Source organism: Eulemur rufifrons, chromosome 6, assembly GCF_041146395.1.
Source record: "Eulemur rufifrons isolate Redbay chromosome 6, OSU_ERuf_1, whole genome shotgun sequence".
NCBI classification, from domain to species: Eukaryota; Metazoa; Chordata; class Mammalia; order Primates; family Lemuridae; genus Eulemur; species Eulemur rufifrons.
The window spans coordinates 9,478,824-9,502,632 of NC_090988.1; the positions used below are offsets into that span (position 1 = coordinate 9,478,824).

The window sequence follows — 23,809 nt, forward strand, 5'->3', positions numbered from 1 at the left end:
ATTAGCCAGGCGTTGTGGCATGCCCCTGTAGTCCCAGCTACTAGGGAGACTGAGGCAGGAGGGTCGCTTGAGCCCAGGAGTTTGAGGTTGCTGTGAGCTAGGCTGACACCACAGCACTCTAGCCCAGGCAACAGAAGACTCTGTCTCAAAAAAAAAAAAAAATTTTTTTAAATGAGCTCCAAATTAAATATATTACTATACACATACATGTCTGCACACATGGAGAGAAATGAATGAGATTTTTTTTAAAAAACAGAATTATCTATTTATAAAAATTTCAGGTTATACTTTCTGGCTTCTGAACTGTCCATATTATGTATGACTTTCTCAAATAATGTAATTTTATCCCATTTCAAAGTTTTATCTCAATGAATGATACTGCAGTACAGGCATACCTCAGAGGTACTATAGGTTGGGTTCTAGGCCACCACAGTAAAGTAAATATTGCAATAAAGTGAGTCACAAATTTTTTGGTTTCCCAGTGCATATAAAAGTTATGTTTATACTGTATATCTACAGTTATATGTACTGTAGTGTCTTATGTGTACAGTTGCATTATTTCTAAACAATGTACTTACCTTAATTTAAAAATACTTCATTGCTAAAAATTGCTAACAGTCCTCTGAGCTTTTAGTGAATAATAATCTTTTTTCTGGTTGAGGGTCTTGCTTTAATGTTGATGGCTGCTAACTGATGAGGATGGTGGGTGCTGAAAGCTGGGGTGGCTATGGCAATCTCTTAAAACAACAAGGAAGTTTGTTGCATTTATCAGTTAAGTTTGCTATCTTATATGGTCGTGGTTTGTGGTGCCCCAAAACAATTACAATAGTAACATCAAAGATCACTGATCACAGATCACCATTATAGATATGATAATGAAAAAGTTTGAAATATTGCAAGAATTACCAAAATGTGACACAGAGACATAAAGTTAGCACATGCTGTTGGGAAAATGGTGCAATAGACTTGCTTAAGGCAGGGTGGCCAAAAGCCTTTAATTTGTAAAAAACACAGTGTATGCAAAGCTCGATGGAGTGAAGTGCAAAAAAATGAGGCATGCTTGTATTTTTAAATTATATTTGTCCATGTAAGTTTTTATTATAGAGCATATTATGGGACTGAGTTTCCATAGACATGTGTTGGGAAATGCGTGTAATGAATATATGGCACAAAAGGCATTTCCCAGTCTGATTTTCATCTTCCTCTCATCCTACCCCTCCAGCTATATTAGAATTTATAACATTTATGTGAATAAGCATGACTTGTGGGAGATACTCATAATCCATTTTATTTTTGTCTTCTGCCCATTTAAGTTTATTCTGAGGTGTTCCTTCTCTCTCCAGCTTCGTGGAGGGGAAGCCTTAATAATTTTTCATATCATTTTCAGGAAATACAAACAATCTTTTTAAGAACTAATAAACTTATTTGGAATTAAAGGTTTCCCTCCTTTACCACCTCAGCCTACTACAGGCCTGAGGTAGAAGAGTAGGGTTTGGTTTGCTTCCTTTTTCTTTCTCTCCTCCCACTTTGTCCTTTTACTCCTCCCTATTTGCTGACTATGGTTTCTGGCCCTTCCAGGATTAGGGGAGGCAGATGTTGAAGGAGAAAAAGTCTTTAATAGTAATGTTAGTAGTAGTAGCAGCAACTAATGTTTCTAATAGCATTGATTATGTAACTAGTTACTGTTCTAAACAGCATCTACTAGGTCATTTAATCCTCAGAACTCTATGGTGTATTAGATTCTATTATTCTTAATTTACTGCAGAAGAAATTAAGGTAAAGAGAGTTCAGTGACTTGTCTAAAGTCACAAAGGTATAAATGACAGAACCAGGATGCAGGCCCAGCCAGCATTCTGGCTCCAGAGTCTATGCCTTCAACCACTCCACTGTATTGTTTTTATATGACATTGGCCTAGTCTTGGCCAATGTTTAAATCAGATTTGTATCCTTTAGAGTTTTTCCAAGTATATCACATTTTCCATAGACTTGAGACAAAGGGCAAAACATGCCTCAAAGCCCCTTCCATTGCAGGGGAGTAGGAGGGACTAGGATGGGGTTTGGAACTTACAACATACTGATTATTCTCAGCAGAAATCCTTTTCTAATCTTTATCTTTGAACACTGAAGGTGGACGTAACTCAAGGTTAAGAAACAGTTGTCCACTACTCCCTTGAATAGGTAGGTGGCCTTGCCCCTTACTTGGGAATGTAGTATAGCATCTGTAGCTGGGGCCTTCACCCATTCCAAGATTGAGGTGGTTTCATTTTAACTTTCTCATGCACATGTTCTCTAAATTGCTGTTTAATTTCTTGCCTTCACACCTTTGTTCATGCAGATGATCTCTGGATTATGACTATCTCACTTGCTCTGAAGGCACATTTCCTCCCTCAGTCAAAGTAAGCACTCTTGAAGGCCAGGCTTTAAAAGCAGAAGCCGGTTTCTTGGGATGGAACAAATGAACAACACACTTTGTATATAGCACTCACCTTTCTTTTTCTCTCACTCCTATGAGAGAGAGATCAGCAGATATGTTAAATGATGGTTTGCATAGTAGACCAATTCTAGCAGTCTAGTGTCTCATTGTGATTAGTTCTGTTCAGGAAGGATATATGGAGCAGGTTTACATTTGAACTGTTACCACTCATTGTGGTCAAGATAATTATTTCAGTGGCCTTACCTGGCTGTCTTAGCACAAGAATTTATGCCTTTTATCCTTTCTGTTGTGATGTCAGACGGGGAACAGTCCCAGCTTGAGCATTTCATCTTCTCAAATTAGAATAGTCAGTGACCTTTTTTATTCATCTTAAAATCTCTTTTTTTTTCTTTTCTACTTCCCCCACTCTTTTTTCCTTTCCCTGCCTGTCTTTTCCCCTGTACATTTACCTGCATAGAACATTCAAAGGGACAATTATGTAATGGATTGTTTAGTGTTTAAACGGGCATTACCCACTGCATGCTTACATTTAGAAACGGGAATAATAATGTACCTACTGACAAAGATATCATGACAATCAATGAATTATCAAATGTGAAGCATTTAGAATACCATCTGGCACATATAAAGCACTCTACAATTGTTGTTATTTACAAACTGTTGCAGCTCTGCAGCTCATAAACCATTCACTGACTGAACAATTTGGAAGGCAGGTAGGGAGAATGTATTTTAATACATTCTCTACCTTGAAGTTTCTCACTGCCATCTTTCAGTTTTTTATTCAGCACACTGGCCACATGAAAATGATCTAAATCTCCTTCTAGTTAAACTACTAAATCATCAATTAATGCTTTATTTTATGTATTTTTTAGGACATTTCTGATTCCTTTGCATCCTTGAAGAGCATCTGTAGAAGAGGAAGGAAAAAATGGGTGTGAAAACATTTACTCATAGTTCCTCTTCCCACAGCCAGGAAATGCTTGGAAAGCTAAATATGCTGCGAAATGATGGACATTTTTGTGATATCACTATTCGTGTCCAGGACAAAATCTTCCGGGCACATAAAGTAGTACTAGCAGCTTGCAGTGATTTCTTTCGCACAAAACTTGTAGGCCAAGCAGAGGATGAGAGCAAGAATGTGTTGGATCTGCATCATGTTACCGTGACTGGCTTTATACCCCTCCTAGAATATGCCTACACGGCCACTTTGTCAATTAACACAGAAAATATTATTGATGTTCTAGCTGCAGCCAGCTATATGCAAATGTTTAGTGTTGCTAGCACCTGCTCAGAATTCATGAAATCAAGCATTTTATGGAATACACCCAACAGCCAACCAGAAAAGGGTCTAGATGCTGGACAAGAAAATAATTCTAACTGCAATTTTACTTCTCGAGATGGAAGCATTTCTCCAGTGTCTTCAGAGTGCAGTGTGGTAGAAAGAACCATTCCTGTCTGCCGAGAATCCCGGAGAAAGCGCAAAAGCTACATTGTTATGTCTCCTGAAAGTCCTGTAAAGTGTAGCACACAAACAAGTTCACCCCAGGTATTGAATTCTTCAGCTTCCTACTCAGAAAATAGAAATCAGCCAGTTGACTCTTCTTTAGCTTTTCCCTGGACTTTTCCTTTTGGAATTGATCGAAGGATTCAACCTGAGAAGGTTAAGCAGGCAGAAAATACCCGGACTTTAGAATTACCTGGCCCGTCTGAGACAGGTAGAAGAATTGCTGATTACGTGACTTGTGAAAGCACAAAAACTACCTTGCCTCTGGGTACAGAAGAAGATGTCCGGGTCAAAGTAGAAAGGTTAAGTGATGAGGAGGTCCATGAGGAAGTGTCCCAGCCTGTCAGTGCGTCTCAGAGTTCCCTGAGTGATCAGCAGACAGTGCCAGGAAGTGAACAAGTCCAAGAGGACCTTCTGATTAGTCCACAGTCTTCCTCTATAGGTATAATGTCTTCTTTGTTTTTCATGATGGTATAAAGTTAATTCAAACATTTTGAAGTTCCTATTAGATAAGAGTTTTTGTGCTCGGTCCTGTAGAAAATAGAAGGAAGAGTAAAACATGATAACTGGATTTTTGAAGATGCTATTAGCACTACAGTTTCCTTTTTTTACAAGTTACTATTGGGGAAGGAAAAAATATTTGGACAATATCTGACGAGACAAAGTCTGAGATAAGAACTATGAATTAACTTTCAATGCAAAAAAAATCCAGTTAGTGTTTTATTCCTTATTCTAATACTTATTTGAAACTTACCATGTGCCAAATATTGGTGATACATAAAGAAAAACACATAGTCCCTGCAAAGAAGGAATTAATAGTCTAATAGGGGAAATAGATATGTAAATAAGTTATTACAATGAGCTATTAAAAGTGCTAGGCTAGAGGTATGAAGAAAGCATTATGGGTACAACAAAGGAATGAGCAAGTTAATGCTACATAGTTGAGCTGGATCTCAATGCAGTAAGTAGGAGTTTGCCTAAGCAAAGGAATGACATTTCTATGAAAATGTATAAAAGCACAGAGCATGTATGCAAGCACAAAGGTGTGGAAGAAGGCCGTGTGTTTGGTAAGCAGTGAATTCAGTGCAAAGTGAGGTGAATAAACACAGATGCCTGAAAATGTGGGGAATAATGGGAGGTAAGACAAAAGGTGGTTGAGAGCAGGCTGTGACAAGACTTGCATGCTAGTTTCCTTTAGGGTTGCATTTAACTGCATATCCCTCCTGCAGTGGCTTGACCAAAAAGGATTTTATTTTTATCATGTAAAGTTGTTCAGAAATAGGAAGTCCAGAGCTAGTATAGTGGATCTGCACTATAATCGGTGACCTAGGCACCTTGTGTATTTTTAATTTGCCATCTTTTGTTTTGTCAGTTTACATATTTTACTCATTTACACTTAATGGCTTCATGGTTACAAGATGCTCACTTCATCTTTAGCTTTGTATTGTAGAAAGGGACAGTGCTTATATCAAGAAAGCACAAATGTTCTCAGAAATCCCTAAAAAGTTTATGCCAGACGATGTCACATTATCGTTCTTAGCTGCAAGGGAATCTGGGAAGATACTGTGTATTAGTTTGGTGCAAACTGCCTCAAACAAAATTAGAGCAGAATGGTGATTGAATATGCAACTAGCAATGTGTGCCACAGCTAGGCCATGTAAGCTTGGATTTTGTCTCAGTGGTATTAAGGGGTCTACCTTAAAGGGAATGAAAAATAAAACATATGTAGATATTTTAGGAAAATTAGTGTGGTATTGGTATGCAGGGAATTTGTTGAGCAGAGACAGTCTAAAAAAACCAGTTATAGTAGTTATCTTGGTATGAATGAAGACTAAAGCTGTATATAAAGAAGATAGCTACCGTGAGACTTTATAAAAAAAAATCAATACCTGATGATATTAAGTATGTAGATTGAAGGAATAGGTGAGGTCACAGTACTCTGATGACTAGGAAATAGTGGTAATACTTTTTATTATATTCTATTAACTCTAAGTCACAATTTTTCATATTTTGTTATCTCTGAATCCAGATGTGTCTTACATCTGCAGTCCCCAACCACTGGGCCTCAGACCAATAGTGGTCCATGGCCTGTTAGGGACAGAGCTGCAGGGTTCCACCTCCCCACCTCTGTGGAAAAATTGTCTTCCATGAAACTGGTCCCTGGTGCCAAAAAGGTTGGGGACTGCTATGTTACATTACATTTTATAATCTTTTAGTTATTAGTTATATTTTTTTTTCTTAGTGGTACAAAAAATAATGGTAACCATATAACGGGATAGCTCTTTTAGCGTATATTAATATTAAATGCAGTAACTGCAATATGAAAATTAGTAGAAGGTAGGAAGCCAGATTTTGAGGAATGTGAAGTAAATTTATTTTATTTTATTTTATTTTTTTTATTTTTTTTTTTGAGACAGAGTCTTGCTCTGTTGCCTGGGCTAGAGTGCCATGGCGTCAGCCTAGCTCACAGCAACTTCAAACTCCCAGGCTCCAGCAATCCTTCTGCCTCAGCCTCCCGAGTAGTTGGGACTACAGGCATGCGCCACCATGCCCGGCTAATTTTTTCTATATATATTTTTAGTTGTCCATATAATTTCTTTCTGTTTTTAGTAGAGTTGGGATCTTGCTCTTTCTCAGGCTGGTCTCAAACTCCTGACCTTGAGTGATCCTCTTGCCTCGGCCTCCCAGAGTGCTAGGATTACAGGCGTGAGCTACCACGGCCTATTGTAGTATTGAATGGTAAGAAATCATAGCTATTTGTTGATCTGACCAAGTTTTTATTAAGCTAGAGTCTTTAATCTTCAGAACACTTTGGAGCCTTCTGAATGATGAACTGCTTAACAGATAATTATTATTTTAATTATTTATCTGAGAACGTAGAAACCCAAATACTAGCCTAATTAATTATCTTTTTGCTAGGTAGGCATGTGAAATAGTCATCTTTACTACTCTCAAGTGTATATAATCAGTTCAGATTCTGCCTTTGTGATCTTTTTAACATGATTACAGAAGTTATGAACATAAGTAGAATAAATCTTTCAGTTACATAAGTAGAATTTATTGTGTATATGTTATTTTGAATGCGGATTCTGTTATAAATTAGACATGGGAATAACTCTGACGTGCATATCATGTCATCAGGTAATCCAAATGCAGTTTGTTTCCTTGCCTTTATAGCAAATGTACTAATCACTCTCAACAAACCTATTTTAACTCCAAATTTATACACTAAAAATCACACAGAAAAGAGTAAATTCCTGGAGTAGCCTAGGAATCAGTAAATGTGGGAAGGAGAAAAGGAAGATGTGCATGGTACATTTCCCCATTTTCCATAAGAATACTTCCATAAGAGTACTTAATTTTACTTACTAATTTATTAAAGAAGATATTTAATAGGTAATTTGTCATTCTAGGGACTGAGAATATAATGTTTAATACACTGTTTAGAAATTCTAAAATAATAATTTGAGTACCCATGAAATTAATTCAAGTGGGATTTTACCTGTTATTTTAAGTTTCCTTCGTTGCCAGTTGCCCAGGGATAGGTTGTAAAATCCAACACCCTCAACTTGGGGCAAATAGAAATGATAAATACAGCAAATTTAAAGGAGAAAAAAAGATTGCTGAGTTTATGTTGGGCCTTGTTACATAAAAAGATGACTTCCTATTCCCTCCTAGCTCCACTTCTATCCCTATGCAAACCACTCTATAGATTTGACTATTCTGGATATTTTATATTAAATGGGATCATGCAATATGTGGTCTTTTCTGACTGGCTTCTGTTTTTACCATAATATTTTCACATTTTATGCATGTTGTACCTTGTAAAGTTTTGAAATGGTTTTGCCAGCTAAGGATCTGAACTTGGCCTCTAGGGCCAGCTCAGATGGATCAATCAGGCCTATATCCATCCTCATATCATAGTTTATTCCTCATGAGTCAACACACTAGGTAGGCAGACAGAATCATGGGAACAGGTGTTAGGAGGCAAGAATGCAATTTCACCAAGGAGCAACGCAATCTGAATAACCAAAATATTCCCAAAAGACTATTTCTAGGAAAACAAAATGAACTCAATAGTGAAGGACTTCATTGGAATATTTGAGCTCCATTCAGCATGATTTTGCCTCCCAGTCAAGGGCAGGTTGCTCCTCAAAAGGGATTTCAGATCTGTACTCTTACCGAGGTTCCCGGGCAAAGCAACAAGGACTTCTGCCGAGTCTCAATGGGATCTCCCATTTCTGCCAATGCCCTGTAGCCAAAGGCCTCCTAGAATTGAACAAATTGAGCTTATTGGTTATCTGCAGCAAGGGAGATTACACGCTGTGGGGTTTTTAGGGCTTCTCGGTAAGAAGGTGTGAGAAAGGACTTAGCGGAGGATTTAGGTTTGTGTTAGGTGATTTTAGGGAGCATTCGAGGGAGTGGGGTTTGCTCAGGACTGGTGATATCAGAATGTAGGGATAATTACAGGCTTGAGCGTCTTAATAAATATCTGGGAATGCTAACTAAAGTGAAACTATAGCAGTGGTGACTCATTAGCTAGAGAGAGGAAGGATGGTTGGTATTTTTGTGATTGCACATTGACCTTATTTTTGTCTGTGCTTAATAGTATTTTTTTGGTCTCACTTTAATAAAGGTCACAGTGTGACCTGGTCTGATGTTGGTGTTATGTGAGACTGTTTATGTCCACCAGGAGAATACCATGGTCTAGATACGAACACCAGACCCACTCCTGAGTGTCAGGCCAGGTCCTGAATATTAGGGGCTGCTTTTCTCTTTTTCAAGTGTGAAAATAGAACATTTTCAAAAATGTGTTGAAAATATTTAGAACAATGTCTCACACATGGTAAATGTTTAGCAGAAGATGACCACTATAATTATTTTCAATTCCAAAAGAGTTTTTGGTAAGTGTTTTGAGTACCTGAACAGTGGTAGCAGCAACTTGAGTTTGATGCAACAGTACTATTATATCATACAGCTTATTGGGGGAAGAGAGTGAACTCTCTTGGTAAGCTAGCCCTTACTGTATAAAACTAATTGTCTCCTTAAATCAGCTTTTATTTCACAAGGTGAAAAGGTTCTGTCCAGAATTCTTAGCTTCTCATTTCCACTGAGAAGAGGATACCTATAGTGTAGAAAGGAATCTTCATTTTAATAATGTGAGGAATATCACTGTCACCTCAGGAAAGTAATATTGCTTGTATATCCTGCTGTTAAATCAGTTTAATTTATATGCTTACTTGTGTTATCATTGACAAAAACTGTCATCTCAGCAAAAAGAGTTCACAAAATTTATTTTTCCTGATAGTTGCATAAGTGATGTAACACTATTTGTTATAACCTCCACAGTATGGATAAAATTCTAAAAGTCTGTTTTAACTCTTAATTTACTTGGAGTGGTTTTTATAGCTTGTGGTGCATTTAATAGCCATGGGCGAAGGAAAAGTACCTTTACTGCGCATGCTCTCAATCTCCATTGAATTAGGGATCCAGAGGCCAAGGTTTACATGACATTCTAGAATGTTGATATAGATTTGTTTTAAGAGGGACCATCTGCTAGTTGTATCTGGTACTCCATTTTACTTTTTTTTTTTTTCTTTCTTTCTTTCTTTTTTGCTGCTAACTCTTCATTCTGGTCTGATCATTCTTTTTAACTACCTTTTTTTTCCCCCCAGACAGGGTCTTGCTCTGTTGCCTGGACTAGAGTGCAGTGGCTTCATCATAGCTCACTGCAACCTCAAACTCCTGGGCTGAAATGATCCTCCTTCCTCAGCTTCCCTAGTAGCTGGGACTAAAGGCACACACCACACACCCGGCTAACTTGTATTTTTTTGTAGAGACAGGGTCTCACTATGTTGCCCAGGCTAGTCTAGAATTCCTGGCCTCAAACAATTCTCCTTCCTCAGCCTGCCAAAGTGCTGAGATTATAGGCATGAGTCACTGCACCCGGACTTGACCAGCTTTTTAAGTAAACCTTTGACAATACTAAAGTCAGTCCAAGGCAGCATAGTTTTTTATGTCTACCTCATCAAGACTCCACTCACTCCTAGAAGTAGCTTGGCCTGCCTGATGGTGAGAAGCAAGTGTGAATTAGATCAATCTTCCTGGCCTGTCCTTACCACACCTCCAGGTGTTTTTTTTGTTTTTTTTTTTTACAAGTCTTTGCCTATATGCTTTAATACTGGCTGCACTCTGAATAAGTTCAAAATACTGTAAAGCAGATTTTATGTCCATGGTAACCAAGTCCAAATATTGGGATTTTTCCAGTTTGTTTTTTATCGTAGGACAGATTTAACTGTTGGTGTTTAGTTCCCTTTTCTTTGAGAAAAAAGGTGAGAATGGGAAGACATTGGCATGTGAACAGTTCTTTCTTAAACAAAATGCAGCATTATCTGCTTTTCCATCCTACATCTCAATTAAAAACAAGTCAGAGGCTGGGCTCTGTGTGGCTCACGCCTGTAATCCTAGCACTCTGGGAGGCCGAAGTGGGAGGATCGCTCGAGGTCAGGAGTTCGAGACCAACCTGAGCAAGAGTGAGACCCCATCTCTACTAAAAATATAAAGAAATTATATGAACAACTAAAAATATATATAGAAAAAATTAGGTGGGAATGGTGGTGCATGCCTGTAGTCCCAGCTACTCGGGAGGCTGAGGCAGGAGGATGGCTTGAGCCCAGGAGTTTGAGGTTGCTGTGAGCTAGGCTGACGCCATGGCACTCACTCTAGCCAGGGCAACAGAGTAAGACTCTGTCTCAAAAAAAAAAAAAAAAAGTCAGAAGGATCAGGGAGAGGTTGGATAAATAGACATGGGGAAAAGCATAAATGTCATTTACTAATAAGGAAAAGAGATAAAGGAAAGGCACACACAGAAACACTAAACGCACCAGTGGGGACAGGGTGGGAGGACCAGGAAGGATGGGGGTGCAGTTGGGGGTGAATGTAAGCATACATAGTGTTGCCTAATTAAAATGCCTCTGAGTATATCAGTGTATTAGAACACAGCGTAATAATTGCTGTTCTTGATGGTTGCTATGAGTCATCAAGAAACAAAAAATAAATTATATTTAGTATTCTTTATCTAAGAAGTCAAGGCAAAATGCAACCCTGTCACAAATTTTCTAGCATAAATCATTAAATAAAGTACATTTGGATGCCTTAAAAGGGATTAGGTTAGTTTTTCTGAAAAACTTAAGTGGAAAATTTACTTGTTTCCTAATGTCAGCTAATTCAAGTGCTCCAAAGGGGAAAACCTGAAGTATTGGATTCTAAATTTTCATCAGGAGGAAATTCCATCCTATGTGTCCATTAACAGATGATATTTGTTAAATGTTCACATGGATATGGTGTTGTACTACTGCTAAAATTAGTGTATTTTAACTTCCATTAAAATATTGTAACCAGCCGGGAGTGGTGGCTCATGCCTATAATCCCAGCAATTTAGGAGGTTGAGTTGGGAGGTTGAGCTTGAGCCCAAGGGTTCAAGAGCAGCCTGGGCAATATAGCAAAACCCTGTCTCTAAAAAGATGAAAAAAGTTAGCTGGGCATGTGATTGTAGTCCCAGCTACTCAGGAAGCTGAGGCAGGAGGATTGCTTGAGCCCAGGATTTCAAGACTATAGTGAGGTATGATCACACTTCTGCATTGCAGCCTGAGTGACAGAGCGAGACCCCATCTGTGAAAAAACTTTGGAAAAAAAAGTATTGCAACCAAAAGCTTGTTTGCTATCAAGGGACTAAAAATTTCAGAGGCTCAGATTAGTTCACTTGGTGCAATACAGGTTATTTGCATACGGTAAAGAAATTGGCAAAGTTCATTACCTAATGAGAACAGGCTAGGTTGTTTGGGTCCATGGTCCCACTACAAATAACAAATTCTAGATTTTTAAAAATTCACCTTAAAAGTATTTGACAACCTGAAAAGATGGTCAAGGAACTTCCAGGTTAAATTTGGGAGGAAAGCCTGGCCCCCAGAGGTAAGTAGATTATCAGAGCACTAAAACCAATTTTGCCTTTAAGACATTTGCTGAGCCACAAATGGACTTTGATTCATCAACTCAAAGAGCAAGGGGAATGGAAGTCAAGGCCCAAAGTGTGTAAAAGTTTGAAGTCTTAGAGAAGTTGCTCCATGCATTCAGTAGTGACTACAAAGGACTATGCCACTAGAACCTGCTCCCTGTCCTCCAAACCCCAGGGGACTGTAGAAAAAGTTGTCTTGGCAGTGAACAGACTAGAAAATGAAAAGGAAAAAAGAAGTAAAACACATCCCTGAGAAGAAGTGGTTACCCAGTAGCCCACTTGGATGTTGGCATCCTGGTATACCTAGCGTGGGTATGCCAAGAAATCTCAAACAGTGAATTTGGTTTAGGTAATGCTGCCCTGGAACATAGCAGAAGCAAATATAAAGTTTCTCTGGAAGAGGGCCATATTTACCCTAACCTCAGAAAATCAGTCTCCTATAAATAATTTTCACAGGCAATAACCACTGCCAGAAGTTACCAGGACACACAAGGAAACAAGCAGAGAGGATGGGGAAAATTTTAAAAACAGGTAGCAGAAATAAACTGGCATAGCCAATTGACATAATTTTCAGACTCAGATAATAAAACAAATATACTTACTGTGTTTAATGAAATAATCAAACTTGAATAATAATTGCAGAGAACAGTAAACTGTAAAAAGTCACATAGCAGATTTGAGAAAAAAAAAAAATCCAAATAGGACTTCTAGGGGGAAAAATGATCAAAATAAAATCTCAATGAACATTTTGGCATCAGATTGGACTTAGCTGAAAAAAGGATTGGGAAATTAGAAGATAAAGTAGAAGAAATTACTTCAGTACTACAGAGAGACACACAATGGTGGAAAGTACACAGTGGAGAAGAGGAGACAGGTGTGGAAGACATGAGTGTAGGTTTGGTAGGAGTCCTAAAAAGAGAGAATGGCTGAGAATTTTCAGAATTGTTGAAAGACACCAATCCTCTAGAGTCAAGCAAATCCCAAACAGAAATAATAAAAAGAAATACAGACCTAGACACATTGTAGAGAAAATTCAGAAAAATTTTAAAATGACAGATTACCTTCAAAAGAGTATCTGGATTTTAAACTTCAGAAACCAGTGGGATGATACCCTCAGTATGCTGAAAGAAAATAACTGCCAATCTAGATTTCTGCACAGTGAAAAATATCTTTCATGAATGAAGGTAAAATAGATATTTTGAAACAAAAAGAGGGGAAAAAAAGGAAAAAGAATTCATCATCGGCAAATCTCACTTAAGAAAATCCTTAAGGATGGACTTAAGGCAGAAGTATAGTGAGCACAGATGGGAGATTTCATATACAAGAAAAAATGAAGAGCAAAGGAAGAAGTAAATATACAAACATGTATAATATGTCTGTGGGAATTAATCAGAACAAAGGTAAAAAATCAGACAATTATAATTTATAAATTCAAGATAGGACTGGGTAGGAAATGGAGTTAAAGCTTCTGAGATCCTTTGATAAGTCTATTTCTAATTTCTAAGGTAACCAATAAAAACAAATAGGAAAATATTGTATAATTTCTAAACTGATAGGGGAAAATGGAATGACTATTACCACTGTGTTCAACAAGCTGATTCTAAGATGTATATAGAAGTGTAAAAGGCCAAGAATAGCCAGAATGTTCAGGAAGCAAATGAATAAGGTAAGAGAACTTTCTCTGCTTGGTATCAAGGTTTATTATAAACTTGTGGCAAATAGAGATTGGCATTAACACAAGGACAGACAAGCAAATGGAACTAATAGAGAACCTGGGAACAGACCCATGCATTTGTGGACACTTAATACGTGACAGAGGTGGCACCGCAGAACAGAGAAGAGAAGAGAGACTTTTCAGTGCGTGTGTTTGGTCACAAAATTAACTGCAGATAAATTAAAAAGAAGTCCTAAACTTCAAAGGCAAAACATAGGTTCTTTATAAGATAACTGGAGAAAAAGATTTTTAAAAATAAGACCAAAAAGCATAGCAATAGAGAAAAAGGTTAATAAATTAAATTAAATTTAAATTTAAAACTTTAGGTCATCAAAAGAAATTATAAAAACGGTAAAAACACAGGCCATGGAAGGGGGAAGGTATTTATAATGTCTATCAGTAACAAAAAGGGCTTGTATTGGAAAATGAAAAGAATTAAAAAAAAAAAAAAGACAGTTTTGCTCTGTTGCCCAGGCTGGAGTGCAGTGGGACAATCATAAATCACTGCAGCCTCCAACTTCGGGGCTCAAGCCATCCTCCCTCCACAGCCTCCCGAGTAGCTGGGACAACAGGCGCATGCCACCATGCCCACATCTGAAAAGAACTCTTGCAATGAATAGGCAGACAATAACAAGATTTGAATAGGCATTTCACAGAAGAGGAGGTTCAGTAAATATATGAAATGATACTCACTAATCACCTCGTTAGGGAAATGAAACACAAACCACAATGAAACATTGCTACACCCACCAGATTGGTAGTCCAAGTATACCATTGTTAAAATCCAGCAATACCAAGTGTTCATGAGGATGTGGAGTGACACACCTCTCCTACCCTGCTTATTAATAGCAATGTAAATTTAGTACAATCACTTTGGAAGTTTGGCATTTTCTAATAAAGTTGAAGATAGATACAGTCAATGATCTAGCAACTTGAATTCCTAAGTGTATACCATAGAGAAAAGCGTGATCATGTGCATTAAGTTACCTGTACAGCATATTCACAGCAGTGTTGTTCTTAATAGCCTGCACTGTCCACCAAGAGTGACATGGATAGATTATGGATATTTTACAACAATGAAAATTAACTTCAATTACATGTAAGAACAAAGATGAGTCCACAGTATTGAAGAAAAGAAGCAGAACACAAGAATACATACAGTATGACTCAGTTTATATAAACTTTACAACTACATAACACTAAACAGTGTTTATGGTGAGCGTTGGCAAACCTTACCTTAAAGGCCAGATAGTAAATATTTTAGACTTAATTGCCACATAGTTTCTGTTATAACCACAGCTCCTTAACTCTGCCACTGTAGTGCAAAATCAGCCCTCGGATAGCCAAGGCTGTGTTCCAGCAAGAACCAACCCCAAGTTTATGGGTACATGTATTTTGAGATAAAATGACTTTTTAAAGGAAGGGGATGGGAGGAAGGAAATGTTAACCAAAGAAGACCAGCTTTTGTTTATTTTTTGGAAACAGGGTCTAACTTTATTGCCCGGGCATGGGGGCAGTAGTGTGATCAAAACTCACTGCAACCTCAAATTCCTGGGCTCAAGTGATCCTCCTGCCTCGGCCTCGCAAGTAGCTGAGAATATAGGCATGTGCCACCACACCCATCTAATTTTTTAAACTTTTCTAAAGACAGGGTCTTGCTGTCTTGCTCAGGCTGGTCTTGAAGTTCTGACCTCAAGCCATCTTCCTGCCCTGGGCTGCCAAAGTGCCAGCATTATAGACATGAGCCACCATGCCAGGCATAAGACAGGCTTTTAGATGGGGAAGACGCTTACGATCAGGGCAAATGGGGACTTCTAGGGTGCTGGCAGTACGTCTGTGTGGTTGGTGGATGTTGCTTCATGTTCACTTTACCTTTAAAATTCTGTGTAAAAATTGTACAATAAGTAAGTTGTATGTCACAATAAAATAAGTTTTAAAAAATAAAAATTGTCAGTGCTTCCTTAAATGGTTGTTAATTATTAATGTGTATTTTTTTAGTTTGCATTTGAATTGCTTTGCTTGTTTTCTGAAATTTTTGTCAAAGAAATATTTCTAAAAGAATTTAAACAGTAATGTAAGGCTATTGTCTTACATGTGACTTATTTTTAAATCACATAAACATTTAATTTAAATAAAAACAAAATATAGAACACTACTTTTGATTACAATTCAGGATATGAACACTACGTAATATATGTTAAAGGCTTGGATAGTTTGCAGTTACTGTCGTGGCTTATTCACACCAAAGTATTGACGCTGTCCTCTTTCTTTTATTCACAGGCTCAGTAGACGAAGGCGTTACCGAGGGATTACCTACACTTCAAAGCACTTCTAGCACTAATGCTCATGCAGATGATGATGATCGGTTAGTACTAACAGTACTAGCAAGTAGTTCTCTTATAAGGATTAGGCTTACAACTCTAAATTCAAGCATTTGATCTCAGAATTGCATAAGCAGTTAGCATCATCACGTTGTAAGTTAGAGCCCCTATCCGGGACTTTATTGGCTTTTCCAAAACCACCTAGTCATTGCTTTAAATAGTATATATGTCAGAGGTTGGAAAACTATGGGCCAGAGGCCAATTCCAGCCCACTACCTTTGTAAATCAAGTGTGATTGGAACACAGCCACACTCAACTTGTTTACATACCATTTGTGGGTACAGGCTTGAGTGGTTGAAACAGAGACTGTGTGGTGTGCAAAGCCAAAACATTTACTCTCTGGCCTGCTACAAAAAAAATTTGCCTAATTCTCATCTATATACCCATAATTCGCAAGTCATCTTCACATCGATCCTTTCTGCTTGATATTTCCGTACATATATATGAGGGGCATTTCACATTTAACAAGGCCAAGACAGAACTCTTGGTTTCTGACTCTTGATTTCTGACTCCCTGTCTCAATCCTGTTCTAATCTTTCTCCCATTTCAGTAAACATCATCATCCCCTAATTTCTCAAGAAAAATCTCTTGAGAATTAATCTTTTTTTCCTTTATCACTCCCCATTCTTCCTCCTTATATGTAATCCTTAAGCGAATCTTGTCAACTCTACCTATGGATTATATCCCTAATCTGCCTGTTTTTCTTGTCTGTACCTGTACTGCAGCCACCTTAGTTTAAGTCACCAGCAGCTTTTGCCTTGACCACTGCAGTAGCCTTCAGATTGGTCCCTCATTTCATTCTTCCCCTACTCCAGTCCATTTTCCACATAGCAACTAGAATCATCTTTTTTCTCTTTTAATTAAGTCAGATTATGTCACTTTTAAGCTATATTCTTTACATTGTCCATTCATACCTAAAATCTATACCCCTTGCTATATCTTTTAAAACCCTACATGATACGACTTCTGCCTAACTCCCTTTAGACCATTCTCCCTCTCGTATACTACATTCTAGCCACACTGACCTTTCAGTTCCTGCAGCAGCATGACCCCCAGTCTGAAGCAGCACCCAATCACTGTTGCATCCTCCTGTTTTCATCCTCTGCTCTGATAATTGATTATTTATTTGTCTCTCATCACTGAATATAGGTTCCACCAAATAACTGAATTCCTTCTCATAGAGAGTCCAAGACAATCTTAAAAACCTTACTTGGGCCAGGCGCGGTGGCTCACGCCTGTAATCCTAGCACTCTGGGAGGCCGAGGTGGGCGGATCGTTTGAGCTCAGGAGTTCGAGACCAGCCTGAGCAAGAGCGAGACCCCATCTCTACTAAAAATAGAAAGAAATTATACGGACAGCTAAAAATATATATAGAAAAAATTAGCCGGGCATGGTGGTGCATGCCTGTAGTCCCGACTACTCGGGAGGCTGAGACAGGAGGATCCCTTGAGCCCAGGAGTTTGAGGTTGCTGTGAGCTAGGCTGACGCCACGGCACTCACTCTAGCCTGGGCAACAAAGTGAGACTCTGTCTCAAAAAAAAAAAAAAAAAAACCTTACTTGTTCAAAACTTGAAGGATTAAAGGCATTCAAACAAGTTTTCTTTTCTTTTTTCTTTTTTTTCTTTTTTTTGCTGGAGAGACATGTTCTCTCCTGTCACCCAGGTGATCCTCCTGCTTCAGCTTCCTGAGTACCTGGGACTACAGGTGTGCATCACCATGCCTGGCTCATTTTTCTGGTTTTTGTGGAGATGAGGGTCTCTTACACTCGTCTCGAACTCCTGGCCTCAAGCAATCCTCCCACCTTGGCCTCCCAAAGTGCTAGGATTAAAGGCATAAGCCACCATGCCCAGCCCATTTTTCTTTAATGGTTAAACCTGGTAGAGGAGGTTATGAACCAGAATTATTTGAATAAGTTACTGAAAGCATAAACAAGCAGAAATGTGTCTAGTTTCCTTAATTTCAAGTATTAATTGGGTCATGTGTTCTATATTAGATACTGTGCTGAGTGGTGGGGATAAAGAGATGAAATGTGTGGCCCTTTTCCCCCCGGGGACCAAATCAATTTTGAGGGAAGGAGAGGGGTTGAAGATAGACAAGTAAACAGGTAATCATAGTGATTTGCAGAGAGTTCTGTTGCTCTGCTTAGGAGGGTACCTACCTATGTCACTGATAAAGAAGGCTTCTGGGAGGAGCACGTGACTGTTTAGCTACATTTTGTAAAATGAGTGGCATTTGATATAGGGCAGTAATCCCCAACCGTTTTGGCACCAGGGACTGGTTTCATGGAAGACAGTTTTTCCACGGACTGGGCTGGGGTGGGCGGAGAGCAGAGCTCAGGCAGTGCTCGGCCCATTTCCTAACAGGCCATGGACCGGGACCTGGGCCTTGGCCCGAGGGTTGGGGACTGCATGTATGGGTATGTTTGGGGAGTCTGACAAGAAATGAGGCTGGAAAGGTACACAGAGCTCAGATCATGAGGAGTCTTGTATCCCTTACAAAGGGGTTAGACTTTATTCCAAAGATAATGGCCACACAGGGTTTTAGACCTGGGACTGATGTAATCGGAGAGATCACTATAATACAGTGTGAGAAGGGTAGATTAGAGGGGTGTGGAGCTAAAAGGAGAGCACTATTGATTCAGGGTTGTATTAATGAGGGCCTAAATTAAAGCAGTAGTTGGAAGTAAAGAATTAGTGAGATTGAGGATATCTAAGGTAAGACAGTTTATGAAATGTTCTGTGGTTGTATGTCCATGCTAAATTTAAGATGCTAGACATTTTGTACACATTATTCTTCATATAGTTATAAATAAAACTTGTAATCTAACAGTTAAACTGTTTCAAAAAGTCTTTAAGTTTTTTTATCTTCTGTTCCTTTAAAGTTTATCTACTGAAATGTCTATTTAACTTAAAAATCAGAGCCTGGTTGCCTTCTGTGATCTGTTTTTTCTAGACTGGAAAATGTTCAGTATCCCTACCAACTCTACATTGCTCCTTCTACCAGCAGTACAGAACGACCAAGTCCAAATGGTCCAGACAGACCTTTTCAGTGTCCGACCTGTGGGGTGCGATTCACCCGTATTCAGAACCTAAAACAGCACATGCTCATCCACTCAGGTAATGTCATCTTCCCTGTCGTTGCATAAGTGAGCACTCTAAAACATTTTATTTTGGAATCTCAGTTGAAATAAAAAACAGTTGCTTCCGAGTTAAAAACAAAACAAAACTGTGGGACGTCAAATGAGAACAGATTAACTTAGGTCTCTTAGTGAAATGGTGCAGTGTCAGAAAACTATTTGCTTAATTCATTTGTCACGGGCATTGAGTATTCTGGTTAAAATGTAGAGGTAATATGTAATGTGTAAGTTTATATAAAAAGGTATCGGATATATTAGTTGTGTGTATGTACGTGAGATAGAGAAGCACAAACCCAGATGGTATGAAAATGGGGTCGAAAGGGTATAAGTAACTGTTCTTTGTACCGTTCTTGTAATGTCTCTGTAAGTTTGAAATTATTTCCCAATACTTGTTTTTGAAATTTTAATGTTTTCTTATTAATTTAATTCTATAATCCTAAATCTCTCTGTGTCTTGATGAGTCAGCTTTGTTTTTTTTTTTTTTAATATAAGAGATTTAGAATAGATGTGAGGAAGGGATTTGAAACTTAAGTTCAGTGATTACATGAGATGACAGGATTCTTGTGGGTAAAGCACTGACCCCTGGGGTAAGAGGTCTTTGCTGCTGTTTTTAGCTATGTTAGTATCTCATTTTCCCCTTGATAAGATGGGTCCTAACCGTCCCTGTCCTAGCACCAATTCATGTGACTTCGATAAATCTACAGATTGTGTTTTGAAGAGTTTTTAAATTTTTCCCCAAAACTGTAATAATGAATTTGAGGAGATGATAAATATACTTTATAATTCACTTATTGATTTGTCAGTATTACATTAAATGCTCAAAAAGCCAATCTATGAAATGATGGTTCTATAATGATAATTACATTCAGAGATGTTTAGGATTTTCCTTCTTTCTTGTCATTTCTCTCTGAGATACAGAAGGTACTGATCCTGTACACATCTTTTCAACATAAATGTCTCTAATGCTATGAAACAGTAAATGCTGTCACGTGGGGATTTTAGTTCTGTCTACATACTGTGGTTAAACTGTATTTTGAAGTTAGCAAAATAAATGATTTAGAAGAGTATTCAAAAATCAACTACAGTATACATTACCTTGTTTGCCTCCCTCCCCCTGCCTTTTTTATATCTTTTCTGTTTTAAGCACTTGAGACTTTTCACATATTCTGTACCTGTTCTGAGATATTTAATTAGAATACATTTTGGCTGGTAGTTTTTATCTTTTCAAATTATCTATTACTACAACATGATAGTTCAGAAATTTGTGAGGTTTATGGCCTTTCAGTTTATTTTGTTTTTAGATGATATTTTGTTTTGCTTCGTTTTATAGGAATTAAACCGTTTCAGTGTGACCGCTGTGGGAAAAAGTTCACCAGGGCTTACTCGCTAAAGATGCATCGCCTAAAGCATGAAGGTAAACGCTGTTTCCGGTGCCAGATATGTAGTGCCACTTTCACTTCCTTCGGGGAATATAAACACCACATGAGGGTTTCCCGGCACATTATCCGCAAGCCTCGGATTTACGAGTGCAAAACATGTGGCGCCATGTTCACCAACTCTGGAAATTTAATCGTGCACCTGAGGAGTCTGAACCATGAAGCATCAGAGCTAGCAAACTACTTCCAGAGCAGGTGAGGTGCACAACGAAAACCCAACCAGGAAAACTGCTTTCTCAACTCTCTTTTCCTGCTTTCAGGGCAGCCTGCTGTGTTTTTTCATCAGGTAGCCATCTAGTCAGTCAAATTTGTACTAAATTCCCACTATCCATACTCTGATCTCCTGATCCAATAAAATTTTGCTGAATCATAAAATTATAAATACTTCATAGTTGGTATTAAAAATATTTTTCTACAGAAGTAAACTATCCTCTTGATTGTTTTTTAATAATATAAGGTTAAAGTAATTCTACAGTGGATCGTAAAATTGGAAAATTTATCATGTCAGATGATACTTAGTGATGTTACATTACTTCAGACTCTGAATGTTAATAAAATTCTTGACCACTTCTCTTTTTTTTTTAAATTCTATGTAAAGGAATATCCACTTACCAATAAGAAAAATTTTAACAGTGCCTATAATGGATATGATTGTTTAGATCAAATGAAGTCTTTCCTATTTTCTTTCTGTTGAGAGCTCCATGCTTTTAATGTTAATAATTACAATAGAGTTACCTTTCTGATTTATAGGGTATCCAAGAAAATCAGGTTCTAGTTCTAGCTCTGCCACTAACTGCTGCTGTTTGAGCTTGTCACTTTACAGATGAAGAAGCTTGAAACTTAGAGAAAAATAAAATGTAAGCTTTATACAAGATGGCTTCTAAGGCTCCCTCTAGATATAAAACTCTATTGTCTATTTTTTTAATACTTTATAATAATTATACTTCTGTAGGTATCTTTAGTTTCATATAAAATGAAATTTTTCTAAATTCTTACATTTTAAATCACCTTTATTTTTTAAATTTTTTTTTTTAATTTAAGAGATGGGATCTCACTATATTGCCCAGGCTGAAGTGCAATGACTATTCATAGGGCACAATCATAGCACACTACGGCCTTGAACTCCTGGGCTAAAATGATCCTCCTGCCTCAGCCTCCTAAGTAGCTGGGACTACAGGTACACGATGGTGCCTGGCTTAAAACCTTGCTTTTAAATAAATTTCAAATTATTCTTGCATAGATTTTGTTTTTCCCTTCAAACCATACATTCATTTGATTTAATGCAATCATTTCTCATTCTGAATGTGTGGTTGTCATATCACTAAACCTAGATCATATATACCATAGTCAGCACAGTTTGTTCAGGACTGAAATGGTGTTCCAGTTTAGCACTCCAGTTGTCTGTATCTTCCCATTACAGAGCCCTATAGCCTCCATTCTTCTTGTCTAACACTTGAAGACATTTTAGAAAATATAACAGGACATTCTAAATTGTATTGCAGATGAGCAGATTTTAATTTTTTTATTAATACCGAACAATTTATAAAATAACCTTATAAACGCTTATTAAGTGTATTAATTATTGGCAATTCTAGTATAATGAACTTTTTAGTTCAGTAATAAAAATTTAAATAAAGCATCTAAGACTTATTTCATACGTTCATTGTTTTAACTGCCAAAAAATGTTTATAGTAGAAAATTGGAAAATACAGAAAAGTATAAAGAAGAAATTTAAAATGCACTTTTCTGATGTCACCACTTGGAAAGTATCTGCTGTTGATAAATTTGTATATTTTACTGTCCATGTTCCCTGTGGGGATCAATAAGTATTTTTTGAGGATTAACATGTAACCAATCTCAGGGCATACGTTTCCAAATTCTAATTCAAAGGCAACTTATCACTATTTTCATATACCAAATCTAATAGGGTGCACATAAGTTATTTTCTACATTTCTCATCTTTATATGCTAGATTATGTATATGGTCATTTCCGCATAAGGACTTAGTTTCTTAACTAACTTATATCCGGTTAATAATACAAAACTAGGTTTATAAACCTCTTACTCAGTGTGTAACCAAGAAAAGTTAAGCATTTAAGTTAACTGAGATGATCTCTGCTTAAGTGAACATGCTGCATTTATTTTATATATATAAACTCCTCTGTATAGAACAAGAAGGGCTGTTTAGGTGTCCAAAGTTATAGTGAAAGTGATAATCTGATGTACTGGTGGTAGGGAGAACTGGATACACTTTGGTTTTAATGGATGGCTTTTGTTTGTATTTAGTAAAGTTTATAAATTGAAAGTTCCTCCGTTTTAACCTAAATTTTGAAGAATTGGTGAAATGAAAAGTGCCAATCCTGTTTTACAAATCAGAACTTTTTATTGTAGCTTGTCTATATCACTGGTGTGAACATTAATGTTATATTTCATGCTTTGCCTCTTACCTAGTGATTTCCTAGTACCGGACTACTTAAACCAGGAGCAAGAAGAGACCCTTGTTCAGTATGATCTTGGAGAACACGGTTTTGAAAGCAACTCCTCTGTTCAAATGCCTGTAATTTCGCAGGTCTCCTCGACCCAGAATTGCGAAAGCACTTTCCCCCTGGGGTCTCTTGGTGGGCTGGCAGAGAAGGAGGAAGAAGTGCCAGAGCAGCCAAAGACCAGTGCTTGTGCTGAGGCCACCAGAGATGACCCCCCAAAATCAGAGCTGTCTTCTATAACTATTGAGTAATTTTGTGGTTTGGCTTCATTTTTGGTTTTTGGAAAGTGCCTGTGCTTGGTCTCGTACATTTTATTTAAATTTTTAAACAAAGAAAAAGGGTTTGGGAAAGAGTTTCCCTTTTTACTTTATAAGCCCTGCAACTGATGTTTTATTTTTCATAACTGAGAGATTGCTTCTGTAAGTACCAGTAACATAACATTGAAACATAATAGAAACTATGAGACTTAAGGAGAGCCAGTTGACTTTAAAACACATACCGGTTTCTTCTTCCATTGTTAAAAGTAGGCTATAACAACAGATCATTAGGTAGAAAAGAAATCAGATGATCATTGACCTTCCTGAGATGAAAGGGTACTCGAGAAACAGATTAAACAGAATTGACAAATGGCCTGAGTACATATTTACTACTATATACAGGACGTTGTACAATATTTTGTTGAGCCTGTTGTTTTTGAAAGTATTTAT

At 37.6% G+C, this 23,809-nt stretch overlaps 1 protein-coding gene across 5 annotated transcripts in view; it reads left to right on the forward strand.

The window, feature by feature from the left end:
• The window catches only part of ZBTB44 (zinc finger and BTB domain containing 44), a 40,980-nt gene extending 17,289 nt beyond the window's left edge, over positions 1-23,691 (forward strand). Inside the window, exons 2-6 of one of the 5 annotated variants that reach the window (XM_069468690.1) lie at positions 3,307-4,380; positions 15,947-16,031; positions 19,000-19,163; positions 20,514-20,814; positions 23,071-23,691. In XM_069468690.1, coding sequence (XP_069324791.1) covers positions 3,363-4,380; positions 15,947-16,031; positions 19,000-19,163; positions 20,514-20,814; positions 23,071-23,353 — 1,851 coding nt within the window. In that variant the 5' untranslated portion in view covers positions 3,307-3,362 and the 3' untranslated portion in view covers positions 23,354-23,691. The remainder of the gene's footprint in view (positions 1-3,306; positions 4,381-15,946; positions 16,032-18,999; positions 19,164-20,513; positions 20,815-23,070) is intronic. The other 4 variants (XM_069468691.1, XM_069468692.1, XM_069468693.1 and 1 more) reach the window with 4 other exon arrangements.
• Positions 23,692-23,809: the final 118 nt, after the last annotated feature.